We start from the raw sequence: 27,196 nt of genomic DNA, 5'->3' as shown, positions 1-27,196 counted from the left end.
TTGACAGCTGAGGCTGCACAGGTTGAAGAAGAAAGGGAGAGAAAGGCAAGATGTTTAGTAGGGTAAACAAACTTGCTGTTTAGTATACTTGATAGCCAACTTCATCTGCAGCAGTGTAAAAAAAAAAAAAAATCAGATCTAGGTAATTCTGCCAACACAGTGTGATCTAATTTTAGGAAGTGTTACATGAACCAAACTCAAAATTAGGTCAGGTAGTTCTGTCCAGGCTTATTTGCCTGCATGTAGCCCTCTCCTTTCAACAAACACTACTACACTATGGCAGAAAATTCAGATGGGACGCTTAAGTTAATAAGGAATACATTTAGCAAAGAATCCATCCGAAAACTGAGCAGCATGGAGAGTTTGAGGCGAAGGAGTGCACTTCCCCTGCAATCTTGGAAAGTCATTTGGGGAGAAACAATCATCTGTAGGTCTCTGAGGGAACCCGTAAGTGACACTCCTTTCAGCTTCAAAGTTTAATTTATGTTTAGGGGCCATTCTTCAGATTTTGTTCTACTGCGAAAACATAATTGTTCTAAATGTTTGCTTCCTACATTTCAGCTGATAAAATCAGTGGCACAGCATGCTTCGAAACGAATGCTTTGTCACTGCAGGCGATGGCTTTTCCATATGGCTTGATAGTTTATTTTCATTTTTCTTGTTGAGTACTGTATTATCCTAGGATTCTGATTTATTCTGTAATATTCTGATGCTTCTCTGTAGCAACACTGTGCCCCTGCTGCTTAGCTGTTTAGCCATAGAAAATTATAGGTACTACATGTGACCACAGAACGAAAGTACTTGTGAATAAGGCTTCTAACAAGGAATAATTACTGTGATATCTTACAGTGCAAGCTGTGAGCTGCTTAGAATCAGTTTTTGACAGTCCGCTGCATGACGTGTATCTATTTTAGATTTTCTGGGCACATTTTATTTTTCAGATAATAAGGGTGTGGGCAAAAGTTCTTAGTAAACAACATCCCGATTCAATAATGAGCTGATCTATATGGTTTCAATACATCATAGAAACAGAAAAAATGATGGCATATAAAGACCATGAGGCCAGCCAAAACTGAAACTGCCACCGAAATTGTCTGAAAGCTTTTGGCCAAAACTGCAGCCGTTACTCATCACCTGGGTTCGGCCAAAGCCAAAACTGGAAACTCAAGTTTGGTCGTTTGAATGTGACCCAGTAGGGCCACTGGGGATTGTCAGAACTCGTGGCTGCATCTCTCTGCTAAACCTACAGTATCCAAGCCAGGATATAATAATACTAGTAAAAGAGGCCCGTTTCTGGACCAAATGAAACGGGCACTAGCAAGGTTTTCCTCCCCAACACCCCCCCTTCTCCCTCCCTCCCTACGTACCTACCGACCCCTTGGTCATTCAGACTCCATTGCTCCACGCACCGTACGCCATTGCTCCGCCCTCGACGTCATCACGTTTGACGCGAGGGCGGGGCCCGGCGACTTGGTGATTTCGGTGGCTTCACCACCACGAACCCTTCGAACCTGTGTTGAAGGAAGTGACGTCAGTGGCTTGGCTTCACTGACATCAGTGTCTTCAGAATGTTGAGGGTGAGTTTTATTATATAGGATAATAATTTAAATAATGAAAGACCTTATTTTACCTCAAAGCAAAGTAACCTCTACACACATAGACTACTGCTAATGAAAACAAACTAAAAACCATGGTGCTTTTACAGTGGCTGACTGCGCTATACTCAAAGTGACAGCTAGTGTCATAACACCAAAGAAACGCTAGTTCCTAAGGAGGTTATTATCTCAAATTTATGGACTTAAATTCTTGCTAAGATATTGTATCAAAAGCATTTATTTGGAGCACTCTGTTTAGTATATAAACTGATCTGTGAGCTCATGACTGCATCACTTGCAATCACAATATTACAAAAAAAAAAAAAAAAAAGAGTAGCCCCCTCTAAGACTACCTTACAAGCCCTGGTGGTCTAGTGGTGTAGGCAGGACAGAACCAATGCTCCAGTTGCAGCAGCCATTTTGAGAGCAGAGCCAGAATGGGCAGGAGTAACTAGACAGTGCTCTTGCCCCAACTACACCCATAGACCATCAGGGATTGTAAGATAGGCCCAGAGGGGCCGTCCGGGAAGAGGGACAACTCTTGTTGAGGGGGCGGGAGGAAGACAAAGCACAAATTTTCAGCTTCTACCAAGAACACGTCATTTTTGGCTGAAACCGAAAACATGGCTGTAAATTAAAATACCTTTCAACCAAAACTGGGCAGAAAAAGGATTTGGGGCCGGTTTCAGAGCTATAACCAAAACTGAAGTTTGGTTGGCCTCTAGACCATATGGTTTATTGTGGCTGACCATCCAAACCAATTATTAAGCTCTACAATCCCTTCCTCTCTCAAAGATCTCCAGTGCTTACTCCATGCTTTGTTGAATTCAGACACAGTCCTTGTCACTACTGTCTCAACTGGGAGGCTGTTCCGCATATTATACTACCTTTTCCTTAAAGAAATACTTCTTTAGAATATTTCTGAGTCTTTTCCTGAATCTACCCCATATCGATTTATTTGCCTTGTTGAAGCAGTTCTTCTGATGACACAATTTCACTGTACTGTGTTTCACTTTTATCAGCACCTATTGAGATTTAGGAATCCAGAGTAGTAAGAAAAAATTCCCCCTTTCTAAAACATGAGGCCAGAGTAAACCCCTGATTAATATTAAATGATCATCACAAGTCCATAAACTTGAGTACAGGGATATGATGCAATCCAGTTTCCGGAGGAAGACATCAGATGAGCTCTGATGATGAACTCTGATTTTTACTCTTCCTCCCCAGCTTCAAATGAAAGAAGAACTACAAATAACATAGTGCACTGGAATGTAATTTCAAAGCCTAAGAGTAGCCTCTGATGGTGAGAGATGAAATCTGTTAAAGGATGCAAGCCTGGTGGCCCAGCCACACTGCTAGGCTGGAGACTTGGTTTCTACTCAAGCCAACAGAGAACATTTCAAGTGTAGACCTAGGGGTGCGACAAGCACTAAAGTTTTTGTCCACTTGAGGAAAGAACACTCTTTGAAGCAATCCTGTAGAGTAACAATATACTTCAAGTATGGTCGCATTACACTAATAAAATACTGCATAATTTCTTGATGTTCCCTAAGGCTCACCTTTCTACTTAGGTGCAGATAGGTGGAGGTAATTCCACAGAGTGATACCTAATTTTAGTGGTGCACATAAGCCGTTATAGAATACTACTATAAACCCATCTATCGCAATGATAGAGTGGATCAAATTGGAAGGGGGGGGGGGGGTTGCGCTATAAGTTAAAGAGGGAATTGCATCAAACAAAATAAACATTCCACATAAAACACATAGCAGAACAGAATATTTATGGATAGAAATTCCAGGTATGAATGGAAGGAGTATACTGGTAGGGCTGTACTACCGTCCGACAAGGCAGAACGAACAGACAGATGAAAATATGTTTATAGAAATTTGGAAAGCAGGCAAACTGGGCAACATTATAATAATGGATGATTTGAATTACCTCAATATCATCTGAATAAATGTTACATCGGGGACTGTTAGGGAGGTAACATTTCTAGATGTAATAAATGACAGGAACCAACGAGAGGGGGAGCTATTTTGGTTCTAATCCTTAGTGGAATGCAGGTCATAGAATGAGACATAATGGTGTAGCATCCGCTGAGAAACAGTGATCATAACATGACCAAATCTGAGCTGATATCTGGAGTGAAGTCACTAAGGAAATCTACTGTAGCAGCTTTTAATTTTCGAAAGGGTGACTATGACAAAATGATGAAAATGGTTAAAAAGAAGCTGAAAGGGTTGGCCGCAAAGGTTAGGACTTTAAATCAGGCGTGGAAGTTGTTTAAAATGTATTATATGTATTAACAAAGGTGGAAAAAAGAGCAAATGACAGGTGGAGGGGCATAATCGAACGGGGCGCCAAAGTTTTCCTGAGGACGTCCTCGCAGGACGTCCCCACGAAGGGGCGGGGAAACCCATATTATCGAAACAAGATGGGTGGCCATCTTTCATTTTGATAATACAGTCGGGGATGCCCAAATCTCAACATTTAGGTCGACATAGAGATGGTCGTCCCCGATTTTCGGCAATAATGGAAACCGAGGATGCCCATCTCAGAAACAACCAAAACCAAGTCATTTGGTCATGGGAGGAGCCAGCATTCGTAGTGCACTGGTCCCCCTGACATGCGAGGACACCAAATGGGCATCCTAGGGGACTTCAGAAAAAACTCCCAGATGCATAACTCCCTTACCTTGTATGCTGAGCCCCCCAGCCCCCCAAAACCCATTCCCCACAACTGTACACCACAACCATAGCCCTTAGGGATGAAGGGAGGCACCTACATGTGGGTTTGTGGTGGGTTTTGGAGGGCTCACATTTACCACCGCAAACGTAACAGGTAAGGGGGGATGGGCCTGGGTCCGCCTGCCTGAAGTGCACTGCAGTACCCACTAAAACTGCTCCAGGGACCCGCATACTGCTATCATGGAGATGGGTATGATATTTGAGGCATGCACAGAGGCTGGAAAAAAAATTTTTTAAGTTTTTTTTTAGGGTGAGAGGAGGTTAGTGACCACTGGGGGAGTAAGGGGAGGTCATCCCCGATTCCTTCAGGTGGTCATCTGGTCAGTTCAGGCACCTTTTTGAGGCTTGGTCGTAAGAAAAAATGGAGCAAGTAAATTCGCCCAAGTGCTTGTCAGGGACACCCTTCTTTTTTCCATTATCGGTCGAGGACGCCCATGTGTTAGGCATGCCCCAGTCCCGTCTTCACTATGCTTCCGACATACCCCCATGAACTTTGGTCATCCCCGCGATGGAAAGTAGTTGAGGATGCCCAAAATCGGCTTTTGGTTATGCCGATTTGGGCAACCCTGGGAGAAGGACGCCCATCTTCCGATGGCGCCCTTCTCTTTCGAAAATAAGCCTGTTAGTGTGCTTAAAAGGTTAGGTGGAAGAGGCTATTAGAGCCAAAAGAACAACCTTCAAAAAATGGAAAAAGGATCTGAATGAAGAAAATAACAGGCAACATGAGAATAGAAAGAAAATCTTGCAGCAGAGATGAAAACTCATAGTAACACTCTTTTCAGGTATATCAGAAGCAGGAAGCCTGTGAGGGAATCTGTCGGACCATTAGATCAGGAAGGAGCAAAAGAAGCACTCAGGGTGGACAAGGCCATTGCAGAGAGATTGAATTTTTTTTTTTTTTTTGTTACACTTGTACCCTGTGCTTTTCCACTCATGGCAGGCTCAATGTGGCTTACATGGGGCAATGGAGGGTTAAGTGACTTGCCCAGAGTCACAAGGAGCTGCCTATGCCTGAAGTGGGAATTGAACTCAGTTCCTCAGGACCAAAGTCCACCACCCTAACCACTAGGCCACTCCTCCACATTCTTTACTTTGGTCTTTATGGAAGATATAAGAGATCTATCCAATGCATATTTTCTAGTGAAAAAGGTGCCGGTACTCAAATGGCAGGCCATCCTTCAGGGGTGCGAGTGATCACTGAGGGACCCACCCCACAATAGCCAGGCCCCTTGCAACCAGTAACAGAACCTATGATAAGGCATAATTATTGTGTAGAGCCTGAGCTCTTTCATTAAAACTTGGAGACCATGGGTCAATTTTAGCAGACAATGGAAAAGGTGCCGGTACTCAGTACCCCCAAGTACACCCTCAAAAAAAAGCCCTGGATCTATCTGTACCGGAAATGGTTTTCAGGGGTAATGTTGTGGAGCAACTAAAATAAATCTTGGTGAACTTGGAAGATGTACTGAGCCAAATAGACAAGTTAAAGAGAAATCACTTGGACTGGATGGTATACACCCCATGGTATTGAAAGAACTCAAACATGAAATTTCTGATCTACTGCTAGAGATCTGTAACCTGTTATTAAAATCGTCCGTAGTACCTGAAGACTGGAGGGTGGCCAATGTGACACTGATTTTTGACTTCAGAGCTGGGCAAAATAGTGAAAACTATTAAAAAGAATAAAACTATAGAACATGTGGGCAAACATGGTTTAATGGGACAGAGTCAGCATGGATTCAGCCAAAGAGAGGTCTTGCCTCACCAATTTGCTTGATTTCTTTGAAGGCGTGAATAAACATGTCGATAAAGGTAACCGGTTAGTGTAGTATGTCTAAATTTTCAGAAAGCTTTTGACAAAGTACCTCATGAGAGACTCATGAGAAAATTAAGGAGTCATAGAATAGAAGGCAATGTCCTTCTGTGGATTAAGAATTGGTTATTGGACAGAAAACAGAATGTAGGTTTAAATGGTCTTTTTTCTCAATGGAGGAGGGTGAATAGTGGAGTGCTGCAGGGAAAAAGATGTGGCTGCAAACAAAGAAAAATCAGGCAGTGTTAGCAGGTATCCCAAACTCCCACGGCATACCTGGGGAGCAGCCATGGCACAACGGTTGAAAAACGCTGGGTTAACCACTAAGAAGACAGTAACAAAGCATTCAAAGCAGTTTCAAACACACAGAAAGCCTGTCCAGGAAGTGTTAGGATAAGACTCCAGTTGCAGTCCCTGACCAAATTACCCAGGAACAAAAGAACTGGATGAACAGTTCAAAAACAGAAAAACAAAACACCTGCAGGGTGTGCACCCAATTTAGTTGGTGATCATGGTGAGATTTGGGGATTTTAGTTTTCCCCTATGCAGTTCCTTGAATGCTCTAATGGTGGATAAAGCTTTAACGTGGGGTGAGAGACTTCCCAACCATGCTGTCTATATGTACTCTTTGCTGGAAACAACAAATTCACAGCCCTGCCCTGCTTGACCTGAATTCCTTCCTGGGTCCCAGACTCAGTTCACCCATTTCTCCCAGTCATTGTATGAAATCTGTACATTACATCCGATTAATGGTAGAGATTTTTCTTTTTGGATGCCCCCTGCTCTCTGGAAGATTGGAACTGAACTCTATCCCCAAAGGAGTCTGTCTGCAGTGTAGTCAAATACCTTTTTTTTCTGGTGAAGCTCTGTGGCAGTCCAGCTCATTTTTCCATTACAGAAATCTTTCCACTTTAGTCTTAGGAAATCAAGGATGTCTCCAGTAGATTGCTGAGGCCGAGCTCCTCATACCTCCTCCAGTTTGCATCTTAGGTCTCTTTCAATGTCTCTGTAGCTGTATCAGAGGCATAAGTCTAACAGCACATGGATGTTACCCCTATCACTGTTGATAGGGGCAGAGTGAGTCCAGAAATGTCCTGTGAATTCCACTGGCATGGTCTAAATGAATCCAGTACAGGTTTTGCCATTAGATACCAGCACGTTTGCTTGAGTCGTACAGCAAGCAGCACTGCCTCTGTTTCTTGTTTTACTCCAACCCCGGAAAGAAAACTCCAGAACTTGGTAAGGTTCAGTTCTTTATAAGCTCAAGGGGACTGGAACTTCCTTTTGAGTGAGGCCTTCACATATCCTTGTCTGGCAGAGACCACCTACTGCACATCCAGAAGAGTGAACAGAAACACATCACACCCTATTTTAGGAAGCAGCTTCAGCATTTGTTAAACAAAGGAACCTTACAAAAGTATCACACAAATATAATACCAACTGGCTGGTCAAGGAGCATACCCATTCAGGGGTGAATTCTATATATGGTGCCAAAAACAGTGTTATTCTATAGGCCATGCTTAAAGCTATGTGCGGTTTATAGAATAGAGCTTAAGCCTTGGAATTGAGCCTAACTTTAGGCATGGCCATTTGCACCGACTGAAATTTGGTGCAAATGTACATGCTTTCCCTCTTTATTCTATAACAACGCACGTAAATGCTAGCAATACCCCCATTCTACCCATGACCCTCCCATATCTGCACCCCCTTTTTTAATTCATGCGTAAAAGTCCAATTAAATCTAATTAGTGCCAATAAATGCTTGTTAAAAACTAATTATTGGTGCTAATTAGCTATTTAATTAAATTACATGTGCAAATTGGGCACGCTCCCAAATTTGTGCACCCAAGTTTTGGCGACTTTTATAGAGAGGTATTTTGTTTGATTTCTATTGGCGACTTTTATAGAATTAGAGGGTCAGTGACTGGGCTAGATACTGTAGATGGGAGAAAGGGAATAAGACATTGGAAGAATGAACACAGGAGCTGCATATGAAAGGCTCATTCTGCTAAAAGCCCAATTGGAGTAAGTTCCAAATAAGCTGTAAGTCCAAAAAAGCAAGAAAGAGGTTGCCAAGTGCCAAAGAAAAATCTGCTGAGGACTAGGGTTTTTTCTGTTTGATTGGTGATATTTCAGAAGCTGATTATTTTAGCATTGGGATATGAGCCACAATTGTATTATTGTTAGCTGGCAAAGACTAGGAATGACGTCAGCTGCAGCACTGTTTGTGGACTAAAGAGCATGGGATCTGATTAGTCAGCACATTTGTTTTTCAAGCCTGGACTGGCAGTGTTCCCAGCCATGCCCAGTCAAAGAGAGGAGAGTCCTAAAGGGAGATCAGGACTAGACTGCGTGCTGTGTGTTTGTATATGAGGCAGATTGCCTGCATATGCCTGTGAGCATGCTTTGTGTGTGCATGTAGTTCTATGCCTGCATGCGAAGCAGAGTGATTGTGTGCAAGAGATTGGAGTACATCTGGAAGTTCTGGTTGCACATGTGACCCCCCCTCCCCCCCGGGTGAGTTTTAATGAGAATAAAAAAGAGAAGAAATCCCTGTAAGGTGCTTTTAAAACACAAACAGGTTTATCCTTTCTAAGGTGAACTGTCAATTTGCTTGCTTTAGCAGAACTGCACAATGTTACATTTGCAGGAGGGGGGGGGGGGGGGGGGGTCCTACAGCTCTACCTGCATGTAAATAGTGACATTCAGGTAAATGATGAGAGCTCTTTTACATGTTATGAGTAGATTAATTCACTGAAGGGAATAAAGCTTGTGGGCCAAACTATGCCTACACATTGTATGGAGAAAGCTGAATCAGAATGAGGGAATTGAAAACTTGCTCCCTATAAGTTTAGGGGAGCGGAATATTGGTGCAGGGGCAGCCCAAGGCAAGATGCTGCCCCCCCCCCCCCGGCCCGAGGTACCACCCCCTTGGGCCGATATGCCACTCCCCTCCCCCAGGGCTGAGACGCTGCCCCCTTCCTTCCTCCCTCCACCCCATTTGCGGCGTTTACCTTGTTTCATCATGTTCCAAAAGCTGGCGGTGGCAGCAATTCCCAGTTAAGCACAAATACCAATGCACACAATGTGCTCTCCATGGAACATTCTGGCCACTGCAGCTCCTTGTGACTGTGGGCACATCACTTAACCCTCCATTGCCCCAGGTACAAAATAAGTACCTGTATATATGTAAACCGCTTTGAATGTAGTTGCAAAATACCACAGAAAGGCAATATATCAAGTCCCATTTCCCTTGCTCCTAACCTAAGCCCTTTTTGCAGTAAGAGGGAAAGGAGAGCAGATTTACCTATTAGTAACTTGCTTGTTAGGAGGATCCCCATTGCATTTTTGGTTGAAAGTACAAAAGGCCTATAATCAGGAGCCCAGCATCTTCTTTCCTCCAAAGGAGTCTGGGAAACAGGAGCCATTGTGGTTGTCCAAAGGGGATGCTGTACAGACTAGGGGTGCTACATCTTCGATGACCAGCTAAGTGATTGCTGAAGACTGCAGTTGTATTACTAAAGACTTCTGGCTGGGCTTGATCAAGCTATAAGCTGAAGCCAAAGGTGGTGTTCAAGATCCAGAGGCACCTGGGCTCTATATGCCAGCCTGTGTGGCCCATACCAGAGAAATGACCCAGGGTACACCTACCTGGAAGGAAGAAGGAGAAACAATTTTAGAGTGACAAGTGGGACCTCTAACCCTGGTGCATTCATATTTCACCTCTGAAGAGACCCATTGCTGATGCGAAAGGGATCTTTCTCCTGAGTGCATCCCTCATCTCCTAGACAAGGGATATGCTCTTCTTCCCACTGGAGAGGAGAGTAGACAATACCCTTTTATATTTCTCCATCTACAAGATGTACTCCTCTGTGAAATGGAGGAGCTGAGGGATATGGGTGCTATACTGTCTTCAGAACTGCTATACAATGTAGGTACCTATCTTAGGTACCAGGCTGTCAGAAGGTATACATAAAAAAATGGTTACTACTCTTGCTAAAGAAATATTTAATCATAGCAAATGTATAAAATGACTTTTAGTTAATGAACACACATCAAATGCCACAATGAATGGGCAGGTCTGGGAAAATAAAAATTGCCTTTACTAATTAGAATAGGACATTATTAGTCTCCCGAGGGCTTTCAGATCCTTACATGAGGTAGGAGCCAAATAAGGCTAGGCAAATAGAAAGCGCCCATGTTGGCAGATGTAGTATTTTCAAGCACCATTATGTAAAAGAGGTCCTATTTTGTTTTGCATTGAAATCCACAGGTTGCTGTATGAGCAATTTTGCAAGTTCAGTTTTTTTTAAAGAATTGAGTAGGCTCCATCCTAACCTAATCAAAAGCTGGGAGGATGTATAATTGGTTAATTGTTATAGAATGAAATTAGAAATGTCTACCGCTTTTTAAAACTAATGGGAAGGCTTGAGAGGAGTTCTGAGAGGAAAAGTCTATCTTTACATACAGAGAATAATTTTATAAGAGATTTGAGTGCTCAGAACAGTTGCTTACACACGAGTGGAGGTGCTTACGGAATTTTTCTGGGGGAGATCATATGTAAAGGTAGACAGTCAAAAAATATAGCACCTATTTTTTTGTGATCTACATGTAAGGTGAACAGTGCATACATATGTGCCAAATTCTACCAGAAAATACACATACAGAGCTGCTCCTGCTATGGAGCAGGTGTAAGTTTATGTGGGAGCCTTTGAATAGGCTATCTTATAAAGTCACATAAGCACATATATACCCCTGATATTCAAAACCATTTAACCAGCCAGGAACAACATCTGGCTGGTTAAATGGTACTTAGCCAGCTATCCAGCGATATTCAGTGAGGAATAGCTGGTAATCCCGCACCATGAGCGTAGACTGGGGGGATGAGGGAGGGCAGTGCCCCCCCAAACGACGAAGATGACTTAATCTACTTTCCCTCAGTGGCGAACGGGCGGGCAACGCGTAAAAGCAGCAAGGAAGCAGCCAGGCTCGACTGCGTCCTTTGCTTCCTGAATCCTGCCCTCTCAGCGTCCCGCCCGCCTGAAAAGGAAATGACATCAGAGGAAGGCGGGACTCAGAAAGGGCAGGATTCAGGAAGCAAAGGATGGAGTCGAGCCTGGCTGCTTGCTTGCTGCTTTTACGCGTCGCCCACTGTGTCCTGGGACTCCCGCACGTGCGGTGTTGTTGAGTGAGCGCGAGGTGGAGTGGGAATAGAGTTTTTTTGTACCGAGTGAGGCGATGGCGGTCAGTGGAGACAGGGAATCGGCGGTTTCTGTGTGCACTAAGTCACTGCTGTTCGTTTTCGGCTTCTACACGGCGGATTTCACACTTCATTAGTGTAGAGTCTACAAACGTGGTGCTGAGGTATCCATGGCAATGCAGTTCAGCAGTGATGGTGCAGACGCAATCCATCGACCCCTGATTGCCACACCAGTGGGCAACAGTCTGACTGTTCCTGAAGAGCTTGATGAGGTTTATGAAATTGAGAGAACAACTACATTCATTGCACAGCATCAGTGTAGCAAGGTGGCACTCCAGTTCCCTGATGAGCTACTGGTGGATTCAGTCACTGTTGCAACAAAACTGGAAAAAGCTTCTGGTACCAAAGTGTACATTCTTGGCGACACCTCCTACAGCAGCTGCTGCGTAGATGAGGTGGCCGCAGAAGAACACGTAGGAGCTGATGTTGTGGTACATTATGGACCGGTGTGTCTCAGCCCCTGCACCAGGCTACCCATCATGTACTTCTTTGGGTGCAAATCTGTAGATGTGAAGAGTTGTGTGGCTGCCTTTCGCAAGCTATACCCTGAACCAGCGTGCCATGTGGTGGTGCTGTGTGATGTGTTGTACCACTACATCATAGGAGTGCTCAAATCATTGCTTTGTCCAGACTATCCCCACGTTTCCTTCTCCAGCATCGTCCTGGATGGCACGTCGACCTGCATCTCCAGTACTGGTGACAGCAACTCCCGTGTGACCTCTGAGGAGGTGGAAGTGGTGAAAAACGAAATGATCAGACAACAAAAGGTAGAAAAAAGTATTTTATTCAGAATTTATTAATTGGAATATGTCAGCTTTTGGAAATGTGCATCTGTGGTATGGGAAAGGGGGTGGGGAAATACTACTGGAGAGGAAGAGGGAGTGCTGGGTAAGGAGGAAAGAAGGAAGGAAGGAAGGAAGGAAGGAAGGAAGGGAGAAAGAGCTGGCTTTTTTGGGAATAACCATAATCTATATGTATGAGATATCTCATACATATTCATTATGGTTATTCCCAAAAAAAAGCCAGCTCTTGCTCCCTTCCTTCCCTCCTCCATATTAGCATAATTTGCATATACATATATGCAAATGAATATGCTAATATGTCCCACCCCTTCCTTTGCCCCCCCCCCCAAATGAAACAGTCAAACTACGCCTATGTCCCCCGCTAAAAGAACACCAGAATCCCACAGGGAAGCATGCAGCAGAAAACAGGAGTGGGAGACAGATTAATGCACTTCAAACACAGACCACGGAGCACCCAATGTGAAATTAAAACTTTTATTGATGACTCTTAATGATGACTCAACACAGTACCATGTTTCAGCACAAATGTGCCTGCCTCAAGAGTCTTCTTATAAGTATTGTGCTGTAAAAATAACAGTCACAATTGAATCTGTCTTCAATGGTGAAAATGACAGTCACACACGAACCTGTCTTCAAAGACTGAATTGCTAAAAGTGGTCTTTGAAAAGACCATTTGTTGAAAAGTAATGGTCTCTGGAACATACGCTACTGGCAAATACCGGTCAACAGATAGAAAGTGCAAACGGTGTGTGCCCGGGTTAATGCGGTATATCACTGCAACAGGAACGAGGACTGAAAAAAAAATAGCACCAGCTAAACCATGAGGTCTGGTGCAAGGTTGGCGCCAACCCTCCAGGTGCAGATACCAACATCCTCACCCCCCAGGAACAGATGGTACATGGTCTCCTCCCCAGGAGGGCATCCATAGGATTGGAAGCCAGGACACGTCAGCTCAGCCCGAGGAGTCTGGTATGTTTGGGACATGACAGCTGTGCTGTCTGTTCTTTCTGTGTCATCTGCCCTCCCGTCCAAAGGCAGGGATGGTGTGGCGGCCTCAGTGATACCACTTCCATGTGTAGCCCAGGTTCTTTGGTAGATGGGGGAGGGATAAGAAAGTACACCATAGGACATAGTGAAAGCCTGGTTATCAAGGGCCATTACCCAACAATTCAACAGGGAGTACTAATTAGTGGTCAGACCCACTCAGGATGCAGGGCCCCAGTATCTGTCAGATTTTGGTGCCTACTTCCCCCACTCTAGCTTGACCCATCACTACTACTACTACTACTTAGCATTTCTATAGCGGTGCACCTATCTGCTGTCCTCACCTCTGTATTCCTGTCATTGTGCCCTTTGCACCCCTTTGCACCCCTTCCACAATCCTTCTTTCCATACCCACCTGTCTGTATGGCTGGTCGCTCAGGTACACAGTGCACCATACCCCTTGGCACCAATAGTGTTGAATGTAGAGGCACACATCTTTGACTTGCCTAACAATGGCATTCTTTGTGAACTGGAGTCTAGAGGTGCATATGGAGGACTGTGTTTGGGGAGGCTGCAGTAGAATGACAGGTGTTAGACTGCAATAGACATTTCACCAATGTTCTCTATGCAGGAGATGGCACAGAGTTCAAGCTGCAGGCGAGGACCAAATGCAGCTGCAGCTGTCGGCGGAGATGGAGGCCAACATGCCATCATCTGAAAGCGCACAAGGGGACACTGTGAGGAAGACCCAGCATGAAGAAGACAACACCCAGGAGCTGCCTGCAGAGGAAGGAGAGGATGAGGAAATGGAGGTTGCCCCCCCCCCCCAGGAATTTGCAGATGTGGAAGAAGAGGCTGGCAATGCAGCTGAGGAGCCAAGGCAAGCCCATCGGGTTTGTCATGCCACAGACGTCAGCTGCTCCATCTTACCAATAGGTTCCTGGCACACAATATGGAGCTCATGGACTATCGCTGCCAGAAGCTGTAGCTGCTCCACAAGGGGATGGAAACACAACAGCAATGTGCTCATCTGCTCCGAAGCCTGCAGGAGGGGATGGCTGGGATGAGCCACCAAATTCAGGGCCAACATGAGGATCTGCATGCCCACCCAACAGCCATCACATCCTCTGGGAACACACAGCAGGCACCTGCAGCTCCACCTGGAAGCACAAGCAACACAAAGCCTCCTCCACCACCACCATCCACACAATCAACAAGTGATGCCTCTGAAGGTGCACAACAGCCAGCTCCTAAGTGGGCGTGGGTGGGACCCTCTGCACCCCAGACCAGTGGGCCATCAAGGAGTGAGGTTACAGTCAGGCAAACCCAGACCACCATCCTAAGTCCTGTGCCCAGAGCACAGCAGGACATTCAGCCCACTCATTTGCTACATTTCGGGGGGGGGGGGGGGAGCTAAGGCATCAGGCTGCATTGTGGACTCAGAAGGGACTGAGAGCCCCACAGGGGATGATTCTGACACTAGATCTGCTGCAGTAAAGCCTGGGCTGCCACCAGCTGCTTGGCCATGGGGTAGGAGGGGCACAGATCCACTGGGACAGGGACGTAAGAGAGGGAAGGGGAAGTAGCCCTTGGCTGCACATTGGTGCCTTACTGTGGTTTGTAAGCTAGCGAGAAGGGTGTGATTGGAGGGGGTGTGTTTTGGGGAGGGGTGTGTGATTGGGGATGTGTGTGCTAGAGGAGGAGGAGAGGGATATGATAGGAGGGGTGCACAGAGAGGGGGTGGTGGGTGGTGTAGTACCACAATAATTGATATTTGCCTTCACTAAAAATTGGTCTGTGTGAGTCTCTCCCTGACTCAGACCTCCAGCTCTGCTCTGTGGGTGGGGGTGAGGCCTGGGGGTATAAGGGGGAGGGTCCTGATCTTGGTCTTGGACCTGCTGCTGTGGATCCTCTAGAAGGACTTGTTGTCTGCACTGGGCCAGGTTTTGAAGCATGCAGCAGGCCATGAAGACCTTGTCAACCTTGTCTGGGTTATAGAGGAGCTCTCCTTTGGACCAATCTAGACATTGGAACCTGTTCTTTAGCTGGCCAAAGGTGCACTTATTTATGGGAACAATTTGAGGATTTTGCAGAATCTAGTATATTCCTGTATATTTCTTATTTTGGGTAGTAAGGAATTCCACCATTTGGTTCCTAGGTAAGTGAAGTCTACAGAGTGGACAATTTTGTAGATCACTTTTTGCATTTTGGGACGTGTAGTCTGAGATAGTTTCTTGCCTCATATTTAGCATTTCTTTGAGGTAAGTTTAATAGTGGTACCATATAGTCTATATGATGCCATGTGTGGTCTGATGTCTGTTGTTGTAGTCCTCCTTTGCTACAGTTTGGGGGTGCACTAGTGGGGTTATGAGCCAGGTCCGCTGTGGGTATCCTCTGTCAACTGTGGGGAAACAGAATGAGAGACATGGGTGTGTATTGCCTGGTTTGGGTACTTTGTGGAGGTGGGGATTGTGGTTTGTGCAGACACCTGGAGGGAGGGAGTGCTCAAGGTTTGTGGGAGGAGGGGGCATGGGGTTTTGGGATCCCTGTTGCGCTTACATAGGAGCCAGCCACCAGTGATTTCTCCTCGGTCAAACCTGTGGTAGATTCCAGAATGCTGTGTTATGTAGGCGTCATGGTGGAATCTGGGTAGCAGGTGATGAGGGGTGCACAGAGAAGGGGTGGTGGTGGATGGTGTATTACCACAATAAATGATATTTACTTTCACTAAAAATTGGTCTGTATAGTCTCTCCCTCTCCATGGGTAGCGGGCACACACGTCCACAATCTCTCCATGGGCATCACTCACAACCTGCATATTCATAGAGTGGAAGGCTTTTCTATTCCTATAGGTGGCCTCTCGTGCCTGGGGAGTCTGAGTTTGACGTGTGTGCAGTCGATGATGCCTACGACTGAGTTAAAGTGAGCAATATCATAGAACTAAGCATGCTGTTCTGCCATAGTGTTGATAAAATGCACAGGTGTTTTTACTTAAGCAAATTTGCATGTCCGGACATTTCTAGCTTAACCTCAGAAGCACGGTATTTGAATTTCGGATGTATTCAAAAATAAGGAACAGGAAAATTATTTGGATGTTGAGTAATGTGAGTTGCACCTGTTTTCTGTGATTTTGAGGTTCTCTGCATCTTCTAACTAAGGAACTATTTTTCTGTAGGAATGAAGGTAGTGTTTGAGATGCAAAAATATGTCTTTATATTGTCTAGTCTGTCGTATCATGCTGCGGCTTTGTTACTCACAGTACAGATTTGTCCTAAGTTGATAAAGAGGCTTATTTACCAAGTTGCCTTAAGTTTTGGCCATTAATATGTGTCCATGTAAAATTTAATGCACATTAGTTGCAAAAACCTCTGAGGCAATGTTTTATATTAAATGTGGGGGGAAGTGACTGCCACATTAACATGTGTTACTGCATGTTAATGCGGCGGCTATAATGACAGAAACATTAACAACCTGCCTTGCCATTATCACACATTATGATAAAGCACGCTAACGCCTGAGCTGCCCTCCCCATCCCTTCCCCCTTCCTGCTATTAACATTAAAATCCTATGCTAGTTCTTTAATGCAGGATTAAAAGTGCATTAGCAGTATTTATTGGCTCTTAATGATTTTTAAAACGTGTATTGGCTACTTAATGGGCTAGTCTATAAACTAGGCACCTATCGGCCAATATTTAGAGCTATTAAACCGGCTATTCACGGATATTTAGCGTGGGATAGCCGGTTATCTCCCGCTGGATATTTGCTATTAGCGCAGAGCGGCTAACTGGCTTTATTGCGTGATGTTGCCGGCTAGCCGCAAATATTTAGCATTTTGCCGGCTAAGTTAAGTGGCCATATAGCAGGCCTATATTTGGCTGCTATAAGTTTAACTGGCCAGCGCTGAATATTGACTTAGCTGGTTAAGTTTATAGTGGCCAAAAAATCCCTGGATATTCAATGCTGGTTACCGGAAATGGTCTGGCGTTGAGTGTCTGGGCTAAGCGCCAACCATGGGACTTAGCCGGCCTTCCTCGTGCGGGCTGAATATCGGGCCCATGGAGTTTTACATCTCTTACCACACAAATGTACCCACCAAAGTGCCAGTGGGTGCCTAAGTTCTATTTTACAATGGCGTGAGTAATTTACAGAATATGTAAATACAAGGGAGCATATGCATGAGTGGAACGTGAGCATGCCGCCCACTTACAAGCATAACTTCCAATGTACTGTAAGTTACACATCTCCTTGCCACATTTACGTGGTCCCAGTTACAGCAGGTCTAAGGCTGGTGTAACTGCATAAATTTAAGGAATGCTGATACCAGATTACACTAATAGTTAATAATGGAATCTGGGCACCTAGATGCCATTATAAAATAGGCTCCCACTGCATATCCATAGGGCATGTAAATAGAGGTGCCTAGTTATTGAACTGTCCCTTAGCATGCATGCTAAACCACTTTAGTCTCAGAAACTGCCATGGGCTGACATTCAAGAAATCTAATTTTGATTCTTGAGCATGACATCTGCCCCTTGTGTCCATAGAGGATTGAGATGCTGAAAAGACGGCATTCTTGACTTCCAGAAAAGATGAGTCCCCGGTTTTACGCAATAGTGACACATCCTGGCTGTATTTAGCATGCGTCTCTACCAGGCTCAGGAGGGCACTGCAGCCTGTGGTCCATGAGAAGCGTCTCTGTAATGGCTGGGCTGGATGAAAGGAGTGAAATATTTGGTAAAATTCCTTCTTAATGTGATTACAAAGGAAGCCTGAAACAGGGAAAATCTGCAAAACCAAAATAAATAAACAAACAAAAAAAACAAAAGGAGGTTACAAAATAAACATTTTAATAGTCATTTTGAGGTAGAATTAATAAATAGCGCCCAAAGTGCTGTTATGATCCATGCTACGCTAATATTCTGTAAAAGGCACTCTGTGCAGAGCATCCTATACAGAATATTAGTTTAGCATGCATTTTGGGCCAGATTCTATATATGGCGCCTAAAATATCCAAGTGGAAAACAATTCTGGCCAAGCACGGTGCCTACATTTCGGCACGGTACATAGAATACGCTTAGTTGATATCCTAGCACCTGAATCTACATGCCTCCATTTACACCAACGAAAACATGGTGTAAATCCTGGTGCATAGATTTAGGCGCAGAGGACCATATTCTATAACAACGTTTGTGTAATTTTGGAACGTCCACAAAATGCCCATTTCCCCGCCCATGACCATGCCCTTTTGAACTGCGTGCATTAGAATTTAGGTGCAGTACGATACTGAATACATTTAGCAAGTTACGAGTGTAAATTCTAATTATTGCTAATTAGTGCTCATTATTGCTTAAGTGCTGTTTTCAATGCTGATTAGCCTGTTAAGCCAATTACGTTATGCGCATTGTTATGGAAAATGGTTAGATTTTAGCACGGATCTCTAGGCGCGCTATATAGAATCCGGCAGTTTGCGCCTAGCTTTGGGTGTGAGCATTTACGCCTGCCAAAGATTAGTGTAAATGCTGGTACCCAACTGATGGCGATTAAGCATGGAAATGCAGGTATTCTATAATATCATGCCTAAATTCTGGGAACATCCCTGGCCCACCCATGTTCTTCCCATGGCCATGCCCCCTTTGGTGTTGCGCGCTATGAAATAGGCATGCATGTTATAGAAAAGGACATTGGGCAGATCCACATGTAACACCTAATTACTGCCAATTAAGTGCTTGTCCATTCCAGTAATTGATTTTTATCACTTAATTAGCTCATTAGTTTATGCACGGATATGCAATCCATGCCCAAAATAGCATATGCAACTTTGGGAGACCTAAACAGAATCTGACGGATAATGTATTAACTATTTATCAGAGAGCACCTTCATTTTTTATTTATTTTAAGTCATAAAATATATACTACAATTTGAAAATATTTAGATAAATTTTAATATTTCAAAAATGTAAATATTATTATTTCTTTAAATAAGAATACATATTTATATTCTTGTTATATAAAATCTAGCTTTGATGAACAAAAACATTTAGAACATAAGAATAGCCATACTGGGTCAGACCAATGGTCCATCTAGCCCGGTTGCTTCCAACAGTGGTCAATCCAGGTCATAAGTACCTGGCAGACACACAATTAGTAGCAGCATCAATCCCAGGGCAAGCAGTGGCTTCCCCCATATCCATCTCAATAACAGACTATATAGACTTTTCCTCCAGGAACTTGTCCAAACCTTTTTTAAACCCAGATGTGCTAACCTTTGTTCCCACATCCTCTGGCAGTGAGTTCCAGAGCTTAACTGTTCTCTAATCCTCCGGGACCACTCCAGACTCTAAGGATGCATTGAAGAGGTCAGACAGCAAAGCTGCCAGAGCCTCTCCGAGTTCCTTGAATACCCTCGGATATATCCCATCAGGTCCCATCGCTTTGTCTACTTTTAGTTTATCTAGCTTCTCACAAACCAGTCTACTGAAAATTGGTCCCGGTCTACCATTCATCCATCCCTATTAACATTTGTTTTCTGTGGTCCTACCACCGGCCTTTCATCCGTGAACACCAGAACAGAAATAATTGTTAAGCAGTTCAACTTTATCCTTATCTGCTTCTACATATTCCTCCCCCTCAGCTTTGAGCCTCACAATGCTATTATGGCACTTCTTTCTATCACTTACATATCTAAAAAATGTCTTGTCCCCCAATATTACCGTATCAGCTATCTTTTCTTTGGTTTCCTAACAATGTATCCAGCTTCTCTTACTGAGCAGGTAACCAGAACGGACTCCTTAGAATCTGAGGTAAAATCAGTTAAAACGTCTATTTTGACGATTATTAAAGATAATAACTTCCAAAGAAAAAAGGTCGATTATATGGAAAATCAAATGAGGAGGAATAACCTCCGTTTTCTAAACTTTCCAAAGTCCCCATTAATTCCAGCTAAAGAAATGTTGAAAAAATATTTTATCGAAGTTTCGGGCATTCCCTCAGATGCATTTCCCCCTTTAACAAGGGTGTTTTACATTTCTGGCGCTGGAACTGGCAATGTGCAAGTACCGCAGGCAGATGTGAATTTAACACAGTTTCTGGAAAGTTCATTGGAAGTTATTATGGAAAGGACAACGCTGCTGGTAACATTTGCATTAGAGCTGGACTGCAATAACATATTTAGATTGTTTTTTCGCCATATCACTACTCCCTTTCTTGGCTCAAAAATCCAAGTATTTCCGGATCTCTCACGAGAAACACAAAAAAGAAGAAAAGACTTCTTATTATTGAAATCAAGGGTCCTACAATTGAGTGGGACCTTTATATTGAAATTTCCTTGTAAATGTTATATTTCTTTAGAAGCTACTAATTATATTTTTTTGAACCAGGAAAGCAAAGAGTAATGTGATGTTAGCAATGGATAATAACGCTAGATCGGCTGCGTCAACCTGAGTCCTTTGAACCTCACGTGTTTTGAGATTATACCTTGGTCATTTGGGCTAATTAATTTTAAGTTCCTGGTTCTTGGATCGTATAAGGTTTAATGTGGACAAACATATAAATTTGAATTGTACCTTCTTTATACTTTACTTGAAAGAATGTTTTCTTAATTCTGAATTTATGTATTTGGCATAAATGTTATTAAAATAAATTGATAAATTAAAAAAAATTTAAAAAGGAATAAATCAATCAACAAATAATTATATAGCATATATGCATATATTTGAATTTATTTGCAAATTACAGGATGTACAATGTCAAATTTATAAAGTCATTATCTGTAATTTCTTGCATGTCTATTGATTTGATCCTTGTTTTAGAGGAAAGGGATCTGAGTGATTGGTGCTGGGGAAGGAGGAGGGGCTTGAAGGGCAATTCTGTAACAGGGGGCCTACAATAAGGAGCCTAGATGTTGCCTAGTAAGAACCTATTCTGTAAAGTAGTGTAGGACTCAACTTTCCTTTATAGAATACTATCCTAACTGGGTATAGTGCTGCCTACTGCAACAAAAGCCCTGATGTAATTGTGGGCACCTAAATACCGAAGATATGCGCATACATTATAATATTCTAAAATATATGTATATAACTGTGTGCTCAGCCCAGGCTCCACCCGTATGTATAGCCCTTTGAAAAAAATACACATTATGCAAGATATTTGCATATTTAATGAATAGTGTTTAGATGCTGATATTCAAAATATCTATGTGCATGGGGGGAATTCAGTAAATGGCACCCAAAAGGTAAGTGCTGGGAAGATCTGCGCTAAGCTGGTATTCTAATCACCCTTTGCAGAATACTAGTTTAGAACGGATCTCACGCCTAACTTTGGGTGCAGAGCTTATGCCTGCTAAAACCTGGTATAAATGTTGGTGCACGTGTAATGGCAGCTGGGCGTGTTAATGACCTTATTCTATAACATTTAACCTAAATTTTTGGAATGTCATTGACCTGCCCATGCCTCCTTATGAGTTGCACACTATAAACTTTTGGTGTGCATTTTATAGAATAGGTTGCAAGACAGATCCATGCTTAAACTCAAATGAGTGCCAATTAACATCAGTTCTTGATTTCTAATGGCTCATTAACTAAGGTCCCTATTTACTAAGGTGCGCTAGCATTTCTAGCATGTGCACAAAATTAGCGTGCGATAACTGTGTAGGTGCCCATAGGAATATTGTAGGCGCCTACAGTTAGCACAAGCTAAAAATGCTACCGCGCCTCTAGCGTGGCTTAGTAAATAGGGCCTTAAGTTTATGAGCAGATATGGGATCCGCTCCCAAATTAATGCTAATGTTAGCGTCTATTTTGTACAATTGTCAGATTATTTTTTAGAATTAGCAGAATTGATAGTGTTATTCCACTTTTGGCTGATCTTTATGGATTGCTACATAATCTTTTCTTCAAAAAAATAAAAAACACCTACTGTTTAATTCCATGGAAAAGCAATCTCTCGTCCAAACAGAGGCCAGTATTAATATAGAAAGAAATATAGAGATCAGGAAATAAAGCTTTCCTGTCACTCCACAGTGCACAGAAAACAATAGCTGGATATGTGGATGTGCCTGTCTCGGCTGTCTTGGAGACTTTTAATTAGAATGTATACCAGGCAGAACGCCAAAGTTGGAACTTTTAAATGGATCTAATTCAAATGTGTGGTTTCACGTATGTGCCACTCACCATAACAGAACACCAAAAATGAACACACTTTAATGCAAGGTGCTCCCATTATTTTACCACATCACATCACATTCAGCTTCCACCATGCTTATGCCAAGGTCAGACCACCACTGAAATAAATTTCTTATGCCACCAGCTGCCAGGAGGATTGTGCACATCTCCATTTAAGATGCAATAAGGAACAGTGGGCAGTATTTAACAAGTGAAATGGCTAATCTTCAAAATGGCTACTCTTGTGTTCTAAAGCCTCCACATAATCTGGATAAAAGTCTGTGTGCTACGGAAGTCCATTTTTGGCCAAAAGGACATAGCAATAGCAGTAGGGGATATAGTAACATAGAGGGGCATAATCGAACGGGGCCGGACATCTATAAGGGTGGCCATCTGTAATGACGGCTCCGTAAAGCGGCGTACCCGACCGTATTATCGAAACACTCTTTCTCTCTTCTGTCCTTTACATGATTTTTGCAATTTGTATGCTGTTGTACTGTTACACTGAATTGTCTTCTGTTATTCTCTTTTAAATGTAATAAAAATACTACGACCAGGAAGAAAAATAACTGCCTACTTTTCTTTATAGAATATTAGCATACGTAGTAGAACATGCCCTTATTTTTAAGGCATGATCATGTACACCAGTTGTATAGCTGATGTAAATGTCCACACCTGGGTATTAACCAGAATGTGCATAAATTTACAAAATTTGCATGCACCGTTCAAACTCAACCTGTGCACATGTCCACTAGCAAAGTATGTGCCATCAAAATATACCCCCTAATTCTATTTTTAAAAAAACGCTATAAAATGTGTTTGCAAATTTGGATGTGCCCAATTTGTATGTGCATTTTAATTGAATAACGAGCTAATTTGCGCCAATAATTGGCACTAATTATAATCAACAAGCAATTATTGGCACTAATTAGAATTAGTTAACATGTATACTCCTAAATGTAGACATGGGATCCATGCTTAAATTTTACATAAGATGGGGGTGTGACATTTAATTATGCACATAATTATAGAATGAGGAGCCTCCATGCCTAAATATGGGTGTGGCCTTTAGCACCATGATTTGTTGGTGCAAATGGTCATGCCTTAATATAGGCATAATCCCTGGGTCAGTGGCGTACCTAGGGTAGTTGACACCCGGGGCCGGTCATTTTTTAACCCCCCCCCCCCCCCCCCAAATCCAGTACTAGGCATACCGAGAATACAAAACACTCAGGACCTATAGAGCAATTCTACCATACCATAAGCAGTCATTTCTACGAGTCACACAAGGAAAAGGAAAGCATCTTAGTGTTTAATGACCGGCCCCGGGTGTCAACTACCCTAGGTACGCCACTGACCCAGGGATTATGCCTATATTAAGGCATGACCATTTGCACCAACAAATCATGGTGCTAAAGGCCACACCCATATTTAGGCATGGAGGCTCCTCATTCTATAATTATGTGCATAATTAAATGTCACACCCCCATCTTATGTAAAATTTAAGCATGGATCCCATGTCTACATTTAGGAGTATACATGTTAACTAATTCTAATTAGTGCCAATAATTGCTTGTTGATTATAATTAGTGCCAATTATTGGCGCAAATTAGCCTATTGTAAAACGAAACCAGACAGAACAGTACAGATCGTAGATCCTGCACAGTCAATGCCAACTGAAAGCCATGTCTTTTTCACAAACACAGATACACCCTAATCCACTATAGGATAAGTAATCATAAACTTTCTATTTAGACAAAAATTAAACTGAACCCCGGATGCCAGACTCTGTATACAATGCAACACCACAGAAACAGAAAATGTCCTCTAGTACTGTGCAAAATATAAAGACAGCAGATGTAAATTTGAAAAAACTAACAAATACCAATCACCACTTTACAAATTAACAAATAGAAATAAAACAAATACAGAAAATAAAATAATACCATTTTACTGGACTAATACATTTAGCTTCCAGAGGCCAAAATCTCCTTCCTCAGGTCAGTACAGTATAGTGCTGTTACAGTATCTTATCCTGACCTGAGGAAGGGGGTTTTGTTCTCTGAAAGTTAAGTCAAAATGTATTAAAATTAGTCCAATAAAAAGATTACCTTATTTACACGTTCTATTTATAAACAACACAGCTACAATACTATATCCTAAAGCAAAATAATAAAAATATATATTTACAGTTTGTTGTCTCTGGTTTCTGCTTTCATCTTCTTTTCACTGTCTTCCTTCCATCCAGGATCTGTCTTTGCTCTCTCTCTGCCATCCAGTGTCTGCCCTCTCTAATGTCCCTTCCATCCAGTGTCTGCCCTCTCTAATGTCCCTTCCATCCACTGTCTGCCCTCTCTCTCTCTGCCCCTTCCATCCACTGTCTGCCCTCTCTCTCCCTTCCATCTACCATTTGCCCCAGTCTGCCTTCTTTCTCTCTCCCCCTTCCACCCACCATCTGACCTTTCTCTCTGCCCCTTCAATCCGTCTGCCCTCCCTCTCCCATCCATCCAGGGTCTGCCCTCCCTCATGCTCCCCACTTCCTTCCAAGGTCTGTTGTCCCCTCTCTCTCTGCCCCCCCCTTTTCAGCCCCCAGTTCCACCTGCCCCTAGTTCCAGCCCCAGCCCACATCTCCCACCGGCCCCCCTTTTCAGCCCCACTATCCCACCAGTCCCCAGCCCTTTTCTCCCATCAGTCCTGAGCTTCAGCCCCCAGCCACTTCTCCCTGTCCACTTTTCAGCCCCTAGTTTCAACCCCAGCCCTTTTCTCTCACCAGTCCTGAGCTTCAGCCCCAGCCAGTTCTCCCTGTCCCCTTTAAAGCCCACAGTTTCAGCCCCTGCCCCGTTTCAGCCCACAGTTCTAGCACTAGCCCCCTTATCCCAAATACCCTTCTTTTAAGCCCCCAGTTCCAGCCCCCTTCATCCACCACATGCTTTGCAACCCCCCTTTTCAGCCCCAGACCCATTCTCCCACCTGCCCCAGGCATGGACCCATTCTCCCTCCTGCCCCCTTGTCGGACCCCAGTTCCAGCTTCAGACCCTTCTCCCCTCTGAGCACCCCCACCCCTCCCCAATCCCCTTCTCCCCTCTGAGCACCCCTCTGAGCTCCCCCACCCCTCCCCAGTTCCCTTCTCCCCTCTGAGAACCCCTCTGAGCTCCCTTGTCCCCTCTGCGAACCCCTCTGAGCTCCCCCACCCCTCCCCAGTTCCCTTCTCCCTTCTGCGAACCCCTCTGAGCTCCCCCCACCCCTCCCCAATTCCCTTCTGCGAACCCGAGTTCCCCCACCCCTCCCCAGTTCCCTTCTCCCCTCTGCGAACCCCTGAGCTCCCCCACCCCTCCCCAGTTCCCTTCAACCCTCTGTGAACCCCTCTGAGCTCCCCCACCCCTCCCCAGTTCCCTTCTCCCCTCTGCGAACCCCTCTGAGCTCCCCCACCCCTCCCCAGTTCCCTTCTCCCCTCTGCGAACCCCTCTGAGCTCCCCCACCCCTCCCCAGTTCCCTTCTCCCTTCTGCGAACCCCTCTGAGTTCCCCCCACCCCTCCCCTCCCCTCCCCAATTCCCTTCTCCCTTCTGCGAACCCCTGAGCTCCCCCACCCCTCCCCAGTTCCCTTCAACCCTCTGTGAACCCCTCTGAGCTCCCCCACCCCTCCCCAGTTCCCTTCTCCCCTCTGCGAACCCCTCTGAGCTCCCCCACCCCTCCCCAATTCCCTTCTCCCTTCTGCAAACCCCTCTGAGTTCCCCCCCACCCCTCCCCAATTCCCTTCTCCCTTCTGCGAACCCCTCTGAGTTCCCCCCACCCCACCCCTCCCCAATTCCCTTCTCCCTTCTGCGAACCCCTGAGCTCCCCACCCCTCCCCAGTTCCCTTCAACCCTCTGTGAACCCCTCTGAGCTCCCCCACCCCTCCCCAGTTCCCTTCTCCCTTCTGCGGACCCCTCTGAGCTCCCCTCACCCCTCCCCAATTCCCTTCTCCCCTCTGAGCTCCCCCACCTCCTTCTCCCATCTGAGCCCCTCCCCCTCCCCCCTCCATGGAGAGCGACAGAGCCCTCTTCTCCTGCCACCATCCTGCGTTTTTTTTTTTAAATCCATGCAGCGACGCAGGCAGCGCCTCGTGTCTGCCCTGCAGTGTGCTGTCAAAAAAGAAAATCGCTTTGCCGGCGTCGGGCCTTCTCTCGCTATGTCCCGCCCTCGAGGAAATAGGAAGTTACCTCAAAAGTGGGCGGGACATAGCGAGAGAAGGCCCGACGCCGGCAAAGCGATTTTCTTTTTTGACAGCACACTGCAGGGCAGACACGAGGCGCTGCCTGCGTCGCTGCATGGATTTAAAAAAAAACGCAGGATGGTAGCAGGAGACGACGGAGCACCCCCCACCCGCTGACACCCGGGGCGGACCGCCCCCACCGCCCCCCCCTTGGTACGCCACTGCCCTGGGTTTAAATGCTATTCTACCATGCCTAACTTTAAGCATAGTTTTAGAATACCGCTACATGTTTTCTTTTCAGTGCTGACTTTTTAGGTGCCATTTCTAGAATTCCCTCCTCCATACGAGGTTGCTCTCTCGTCCCACCATTGTCAATCATTGGTAGGAGAGTCAGCCACATGTTCCAGAAGCTGTGCGGGGTATATAAAAGTCAAATTTTTTGCTACAGCCACCAGAGGTCTCTGCAGTTCCTTAAGGAAGCAGACAGTGGTGTACCCGAGGGCAGGGCGGTGGGGGCAGTCTGCAGGTGCACGCTGCAGGAGGGGTGCAGGGAGCAGCCTCACAGCTGTCGGCTCCGCCGGTTCCCTGCTCCCTCTGCTGTTACTTCCTGTTCCAGGGCAGAGAGAGCATGGAACTGAGAGC

The 27,196-nt window shown here is 44.6% G+C and overlaps 1 protein-coding gene across 1 annotated transcript in view; it reads left to right on the top strand.

The window, feature by feature from the left end:
• The first annotated feature begins 233 nt into the window (after nt 1–233).
• MCTP1 (multiple C2 and transmembrane domain containing 1) overlaps nt 234–27,196 on the top strand; it is an 854,885-nt gene continuing 827,922 nt past the window's right edge. Inside the window, exon 1 of the mRNA XM_030193396.1 lies at nt 234–447. Within this exon, the coding sequence (XP_030049256.1) occupies nt 277–447 (171 nt within the window). The 5' untranslated portion in view covers nt 234–276. The remainder of the gene's footprint in view (nt 448–27,196) is intronic.

Source organism: Microcaecilia unicolor, chromosome 2 (genome assembly GCF_901765095.1).
Source record: "Microcaecilia unicolor chromosome 2, aMicUni1.1, whole genome shotgun sequence".
Classification (NCBI taxonomy): Eukaryota; Metazoa; Chordata; class Amphibia; order Gymnophiona; family Siphonopidae; genus Microcaecilia; species Microcaecilia unicolor.
The sequence above is the reverse complement of the archived record's forward strand: the minus strand, read 5'-3'. Positions and strand labels throughout refer to the sequence as shown.